Below are 8,076 nucleotides of genomic sequence, written 5' to 3' on the forward strand. Positions count from 1 at the left end.
CCGTCGTTTGTGCGCTCCATCTGCTCACCGCTCTGTGGACTCCCACGGGAGTTCTAGACCCAGAGCCGGACTTCTCTGTCCCTTCCCCCCTCCCCCAAAACATGCACAGCGAGACGGTAGTTCTCTGAGTCCAGGCCATGTTCTCGTTAGGCCCAGGAGCATCTGGGGTTCCTGTAAACGCTGACCTCAGGCCCCCTCTCGTTGTGCGTGTTACCGAATGTCCTTCCTTTCCAGGCCAACTGAAGGGGAGAGGACCGAGCGCCTCATCAAAGCCAAGCTCCGGAGCATCATGATGAGCCAGGATCTGGAAAACGTGACCTCAAAAGAAGTAAGAGAGCTCTTCCCTTTGCAGGCCAGAGTTCACGCAGTGTTCGTTTGTCCTGTTGCCCGAACCACAGCGGAGGCGGGTCCGGCACCTGCTCACTGGCTCTCAGAGGCTTTTCCCACGGAGCTTAGCGGAAAGAGCGCAGGCCTTCAAGTCCCATTCTAGTTCGAGTCCAGCCACGCTGCGTACCAATTTCCTGGCCTCTCTGAACCTATAAGACCTTTGATGGTAATTCCATGAGACCCATAGGTTGCACTGAGAAAACATTTCCCTCTTAAGGCCTTCTCCTCTGCCTTGTGTTTTATTGAGATACAGCAGACTCTTGTTTCTTATCTCAGGATTACCAGTTACCAGCGACTTACAAACCCTGGACTGCCTCCCATCTGCCTTTGAATGTTTTCTTGGATCACTTTTTTCTTCTTCTCGGGTTGCTTTTTGTTCAAGGAATGCGATGAATTATAATAGTAGGTTAGGGGCACCTGGGTGGCTCAGTCAGTTAAGCGTCTGGCTTCAGCTCAGGTCATGATCTCCCAGTTCATGAGTTCGAGCCCCACATCGGGCTCTGCGCTGACAGTGCAGAGCCTGCTTCGGATCTTCTGTTCCTCTCTTTGCCCCTCCCTCGCTCTCTCCCTCAAAAATAAACATTAAAAAAATAATAATAGGGGCGCCTGGGTGGCTCAGTCGGTTAAGCGTCCGACTTCAGCTCAGGTCACGATCTCACGATCTCGCGGTCTGTGAGTTCGAGCCCCGCGTCGGGCTCTGGGCTGATGGCTCAGAGCCTGGAGCCTGCTTCCGATTCTGTGTCTCCCTCTCTCTCTGCTCCTCCCCCGTTCATGCTCTGTCTCTCTCTCTGTCTCAAAAATAAATAAATGTTAAAAAAAAATTAAAAAAATAATAATAATAATAGCTTAAACCAGGCAGATGGAAAGGGTTGAAGTGGCCATTTTAAAAAGGCACGCATCATCGTTTTATTAGTTAAGACACATAAAAAGTCACATTGTGATGCCTTCCGGAGCAAGATGAAACTGACTTTATGGGTTGACTGTGATATAGTTGATACTTAATTGTAAAAATGTGCCTTAAACTCAAAGAGAAGAGATCCCAGGGGAATCTGCTTCTTCGTATAAAATAATCAACTCTTCCCAGTCAGACTGACTTTGAGGCTGAGTAGCCTGCGTTCCCACCACCTGCCCGTGTGTGTGTGTGTGTGTGTGTGTGTGTGTGTGTGTGTGTGTCTGCGTGTGTGTGTGCGCTTACTCTGGGATCAAAACAGAACAACTCGCCAACAACCAAAGATCATTTCTGAAAACAAGCACAGTGTAAGTTGTGACTTTGCTGCTTTGGAGGTGGACAGCTGTGGTTTTGTTTTATTTTGTTTTATAACAACACACTTTCCTACTCTTTTCCACTCCACAGATCCGTAATGAATTAGAGACGCAGATGAACTGTAACTTGAAAGAATTCAAGGAATTCATAGACAACGAGATGCTCCTTATCTTGGGACAGATGGACAAACCCTCCCTCATCTTCGACCATCTTTATCTCGTAAGAGGCACAGCACCCGGCAGGGTCTGGTTGGGGGGACATAAATCAACGGGACCTTGATTGTTTGGAGTTTGCAGCACGGTCAGAGAAGGGGAGCAAACTTGAGTTACTGGCACCTCGGTCCTGACTCTTCTGGAAACTCCTGTCTCAGACCCCGTCACTCTGGCCTCCACGAGCTCGCACTCGAGCCAGATGCCCGAGGGGTGGTTCCCAGCTGAGCCATGGGGAGTTGTTTGAAGGCTCTCTGGCATAGTCCACTGACAGCAGTTTTCAGACTCCCTCCATCCTTGGTCTTCGGTCACTAACACAGAGGCCCCACCCAGTTCCCTCCAAACGGTGTGCGGGCTCAGAACCCCCAGTTACTAGAGGGAGCACGCTTGCCAAACCCCAGGATTATGCCTCGGCATCCCGAGACGTGAGAAACAGGAGGGAAAACAGACCAAACACCCAAAACCCAGCTTCCCCTCTCTGTCCGGAAGCCTGCTCCGTGCACCACTCCCAGGCCCACCGAAGGAATTGGCGCGGGCGGGGTGGAATCTCCCTACCTCCGTCTCTTGCTCAGATTTTCTTAATGCCGTAAATCTCCATAGAAGGCAACTGGCGAGTTCCCAGAGCCTCTCAGAGAGACTATAGAGGAAGGCATGTTGCTAAAATTAGAGAAGCAATGCAGTGTGATGAAAATCAGACCCACCAGGGCCAAGTTCCCACTCCCCAGCCTGAGTGGCTGTGTGACCGGGACCGAGTCTCTCTGGCTTCTCTCCTTCATTCTGTACCATGTGGGATCATTATGAGGATGAAGTAAAAGACGCATATAAAGCACCGAGTGCGGTTTCTGTAGGCACTAAGAAATGGCACCCGTTGTCAGAGCAGAAGTCACTTCCTGGGAAAGTGGAGGTAGTTCATTGACTGCTGAAGGCATGACCGATTTTGCTTTCTGCCCACAAGTTCTTAATAGTTCCCCAGACGCATGTGTCGTGATATGTACTTAATATGTTACATACGGATGTGTTTAGTGAATTCGTTTGTATCTGTCGCTACATATGTATACGTTTAACGTTCGTATTAAAACGTATGTGAATGTGTGGATTTGAAGCCTGTATCTTGAAAGCTGTCAGGCAGCGCTGGGCTCTAATCTTCTCCCTGGGAAGCTGGTAGTTCTTCCTGGTGGAAAACAACAGAAGGCAGGCTGTCCCTCCACTAGGTGGTGATCACAACAAGAGGGTGCTCACACGTTTAGTGGAGCTCTCTTTATTTTTTCGGTGCGGTTTGATGCTTTATGTCACTTTTTCCATGAGAGATACTAAAGGAATTTTCATATTTGAGCCTCTCCCTGCAGCACAGAAATCCAGCTAGCACCCACATGATGCCAGCTTCACTGGTCCCCCTGCAGCCCCTGCGTCCTGAGAGGCCTGCCTTCCTGGGAAAAGAAGCTTCTAGGGAGACTTGGGAGGGGGGAGTGTCTTTTGCTATCTTGACTCCACGTTGTTTGCATTTCCTAAGAACGAAGTGATAGTTTTTTCTTTTGCTTTTCTTCCCCTTCTATGTTCCTCATACTCTCCGAAACGGAGGGTTCGTGTTTTAGTCTGCTCTACAAGGTATTAAATCAAAACATGTTATGGAAGGTAAGGAAATAAGAGAAACTCTAAAGAAGAAAATGAAAAGCATTCCCAATTTTACAAACCTGGATGTAGTCACTATGAACGTTCCGGTATATTTATTTTCCCATTTGTGTTTTTTTTTTTTTTCTTTTCATGTCTATATAACTTCTTAAAAGAGAGAAAAGGAAAGAATCATACTATTTATATAGTTCCGTATCCTGTTTCTTGTTTTAAATTGTTGTCGTTCTGTGGCGTTTCCCTGTGTCACTGACTAACCACCATAAACTCTGATTTTTTTCAAGTGCCCTATCATATGGGCTCATCATCGTTTATTTTACTGATTTCTTCTTGTCAGACCTCTGAGTTGTTTTCCAGTGTTTGTCATTATAAATAACCATAACTATCCTTGTACGTAAATCTCTGTGCAAATTCTGGGTGTTTCTGCAGGATAGTTTTTTATATGTGGAACTATGGGACCTTTTAAAAATACTTCCCAGGAAAGGTAGACCTACTCCTGCTTTCTTTTTTTTTTTTTTTTTTTGTCGTTATTATTTTTTTAACGTTTCTTTATTTTTGAGAGAGAGCAAGAACGAGAACGAGCAGGGGAAGGGCAGAGAGAGAGGGAGACACAGAATCCGAAGCGGGCTCTGCGTTGGCAGCCCAGAGCCCGATGTGGGGCTCGAACTCACGAGCCGTGAGATCATGACCTGAGCTGAAGTCGGGCGCTTAACCAGCTGAGCCACCCAGGCGCCCCAAACGACTCTTGCTTTCAATTAGCAGTGTGGGCAAGTGCCCTCTCCTGAGTGGGAGGTCGGAGGTCACTGCCTCTGGTGACAGGACCCTGCTGGGGACTTAGGAAAGGAAGTGGCAAGAGGGGGTGCAGGTGTTTCTGAACTTGCTCTTTCCCGAAGGCCAGAGGGCGTCACGCTCAGGCTGATGACGCTGTGACTGCCTCGGGAAGCTGCTTCAATACAGGCCTGTTTCGGTTCTATCCGTTGTCAAAGGCCAAGGGCCCGCGCAAGGACCATCCCCGTCAGGGCTAGCCCACACCGTGCATCCCATAAGCAGCTCTGAGGCTGACATGTGACACTCACGGGGGTTTGTGTGATCTGTCCCCCAGGGCTCTGAATGGAATGCGTCCAATCTGGAGGAGCTGCAGGGCTCAGGGTGAGTCTGCTCCCCTCGTCTTCCCTTGTCCTTCCAGGCAGCCTAGAAACCCTCAAGGTCGAGCCCTTGTAACTGCAGGCACCCGTCTCCGAGCCACCTGCCATGGCTGGGCAGCTTTGCACGGCTAAATGGATGTGCTTCTGAATGCCACCTCCTGAATAATTCACGGGTTTTAGACTTTAACGGGGTTCCGTGTGATTGTGTGTGTCAGCAAGAGCGGTTCGCAGTCACACTCCAGTGGCATAGGAGGGCGTGGGTGCTGACAAGGCCACGAGCCCCCTCACGTGCACCACTGCCCGCACGCCTGCTGGCGGTCCTGGTGGGGACCGCGCAGCAACCCTGATCCCAGGACCACTCCTGCTTCTACCGGACGTTCCACTCTGGGTCCTGGTGGGAATCTTGTGGCTAAAATGCTCAGTGTTGGCCAGAAACATACGCCTGTCTCAGTCTGAGAAATGCCCAACAGTAGGAATTAAAAAAAAAAAAAAATGTTTAAATCTAGATCTTCAAGAACAGATGTCTGGACATTTTTTTTTAAACAACACAGCCACAAAATCACCATTCTGTGGGTCTGACATGATGGCATTCTTGAATTACTGCATTTAAAAATCAAGACTAAACAAATCTTAAAATATATCTTTAGAACTACTGGTTAAGATGTGTTCTTGCGACAAAAAAATATTCTTCAAATGTACAGCAATACTATCTATGCCTTCTCTTGCTGGGAACACGTAAATTATTTTTAAAGGTATTTTCTTACAGCATTTATAAGTATTCTCTTACAAAACCTATTGGAGGTATTTTCTAACTCCTGAAATTATTTTGGTCTTCCGGGAATAGAAGTATCACATTTAAAGAACTACAGAACCAGCATTTGAGGACCTTCTCAACAATTTATTTGTTTCTAGTCTGCCTTGTTTCAAGAAGGATTTAAAGCAGTTCTTAGGTACATGAATAATGGATGGATAGAGTCTATTTTTTTTTTTAGCTCTTTAAAAGTGGAGACTTTGTTTTTTTTTTAAAGCCTCAGTATATTCATAACAGTTAATGAATTTTGAAACTTCAAGAGCGTTTGAAAATGTATTTAAGTAATACACATGTCTGCTTTCCAGAATTCATATTGCTTAGCAATGCTTTGAACTTTCTTTTTCCTGAGTTTTTTTATAAAGGAATATGTTTTTTTTATTTTAACTATAATATGTTCTCATCACACAGAGGGCATTTAGAAAGCACACCAATGTGTGTTAATGACTATTAAGGAGAAACAAAAACCCCACCGTAGACACATATCCTTTATGCGCATGTATTTAATTTGTTCTTTGCTCAGTATTTCTGTTACTTTGTTCTTTGTAGTTCCTCATTCTGATTCTCCAAATTTGTCCTTTATTTTTTTCTCATTACAGTGTTGACTACATTTTAAATGTCACTAGAGAAATAGATAATTTTTTCCCTGGCTTATTTGCATATCATAACATCCGAGTCTACGACGAGGAAACAACAGACCTTCTTGCCCACTGGAACGAGGCGTACCATTTTATAAACAAAGCAAAGTAAGTGGGTGGAGAAGCGAAAGAAGCTGGTCTGAGGCGGAAACTGGCAGACGCTGGGTGGGCACAAATTAATGGCCATCCCAGACACCGCCGTCTCCCGGTTTGTGGAGCCTTTGATGTCTGGTGGACCTCTGGTCTTAAACCACAGGACCCGTAGCACCAAAGGGACACGGTCACTGATCTCAAGGTGGGGGCCCCAGTGAGCCTTCGTTTCCCCCATCCTTGACTGTGACACGGGACCCCACTTTTGTCGTTGGTGTCAAAAGTGGTATCAGGAAAGGATCTGACACCAAGTGGACATTCTTGGGAGCTCTGCCTTTGGGGAGTCGCTCAGCCAAAGGAGGAGGGGGGTGGGCCAGGTCATATGTGGACTCTGGGCACTTTTGGGGCCGCGTCTGCCAAGAAAGCCGCTCAGGCAGGTGCCCCAAGGTATGGCCCAGCTTGTGCACCTGTGTTCATGCAACTTTCCTATTCATTCATGGAAAGGAGCAGACCATCAGAGGTCCCGTTGCCCCATGCCTGTCACTGGTGTCCCCCATCTTTAGTCCTCCCCTTATTCTCCTATGGAACTACTCTGCCTCACTGAGAGAAAACCCTCTGTGATGCTATCGAGAGAAACCCCATCTTCTGCTTTGCACCCCATCAGGGGCAAAGCTATGCAACACGTCCTTACCAAATCTCAGTTTGTTTGCATTTTTTGGTGGGGGTTAGATTTCAGACCAGCAGTGAAACAAAAAAAACAACAACAACAACAACAACAACAACAAAACAAAATGCACATAACGGGGATGAATTTGAAGCCCGGGGTCTAGGAAGTGAGCGTGGACCCACCTGACCGGCCAGCTGCTTCCAGTGTAAACAGGCAGGCCGGTGGGTCTACGTGCTGTACAAATAAAGCTTCCAGGTGCCACCCTGCCAGCCCCTTCCATTCTCGAGGAGGTGAGGTGTCGAGAAACCCCATCCTCGGCTTTGCCGTATCCGTGAAATCAGCCCCGACCGGGCCAGTACGGCCTCCCTGCAAACCACCAGTCCGCCTGGGTTCTTCCCCCCGTCTGAGTCCAGGGTGCTGCTGCCCTCGCTCTGGCTCCTGGACCCTCCCGTCTGATGCACGTCTTGCTCTCCTGAGGGCCTTGCAGCCTTCGGTTCGCTGACCCCGTTTGTCTGCAGTCACCCGCTCCCTGTCTCCATCTGCTGTCACAGCTGTGTGGCTTTTGCAGATGTCCCTTCAGCTGCCCCTTGGCTTCCTGCAAAAGAGCCTCTGATCTCCTGGCCCATCCCAGCGGTCCGACTTCGTCCCCGAAGGCGGCCGGGTTTGGGAGCTCTCCCTGCACAGCTTGGCAAGACAGGGACAGATTTATCTCGATTTCCCATTGTGTGCTAATTGATTTCGCAGCGAAGCTATTTCCTTTAGAGGGTGTGTGGCCATCTGCTGCACAAATATCAGGACATAAGGGGGGGGTCTGGGCACGGAGATAACTTCAGGGTTTATAAAACTCCACTGGGTAACACCTGAGAGAAGGAAATTGTTGACATTTCTGGACTCTCTCCTCCACCCACCCCCACCCCCCCGCCGCCCCACCCCTGCAGGAGGAACCATTCCAAGTGCCTGGTGCATTGCAAGATGGGTGTCAGCCGATCCGCTTCCACGGTCATAGCCTACGCGATGAAGGAGTTTGGCTGGCCTCTGGAAAAAGCGTACAACTACGTGAAGCAAAAGCGCAGCATTACACGCCCCAACGCGGGCTTTATGAGGCAGCTGTCTGAGTATGAAGGCATCTTGGACGCGAGGTGGGTGACCGCCTGCTGAGAAGGATCGAGGGGACCGAGCGGGCTCCCCCGCTCCGCAGCTAAAACCCTGCTTCTGGGAGCGGGGGGGGGGGGGGGGGGGGGG

General features: G+C 48.7%; 1 protein-coding gene across 6 annotated transcripts in view; it reads left to right on the forward strand.

The window, feature by feature from the left end:
• SSH1 (slingshot protein phosphatase 1) overlaps window positions 1–8,076 on the forward strand; it is a 59,742-nt gene that overhangs the window by 44,146 nt on the left and 7,520 nt on the right. For all 6 annotated transcript variants that reach the window (XM_040443644.1, XM_040443647.1, XM_040443646.1 and 3 more), the window contains 5 exons: window positions 235–328; window positions 1,742–1,870; window positions 4,589–4,635; window positions 6,039–6,185; window positions 7,773–7,973. In XM_040443644.1, coding sequence (XP_040299578.1) covers window positions 235–328; window positions 1,742–1,870; window positions 4,589–4,635; window positions 6,039–6,185; window positions 7,773–7,973 — 618 coding nt within the window. The remainder of the gene's footprint in view (window positions 1–234; window positions 329–1,741; window positions 1,871–4,588; window positions 4,636–6,038; window positions 6,186–7,772; window positions 7,974–8,076) is intronic.

The sequence above is a fragment of the Herpailurus yagouaroundi genome, unplaced genomic scaffold (genome assembly GCF_014898765.1).
Source record: "Herpailurus yagouaroundi ecotype Mexico unplaced genomic scaffold, PumYag 191, whole genome shotgun sequence".
Classification (NCBI taxonomy): domain Eukaryota; kingdom Metazoa; phylum Chordata; class Mammalia; order Carnivora; family Felidae; genus Herpailurus; species Herpailurus yagouaroundi.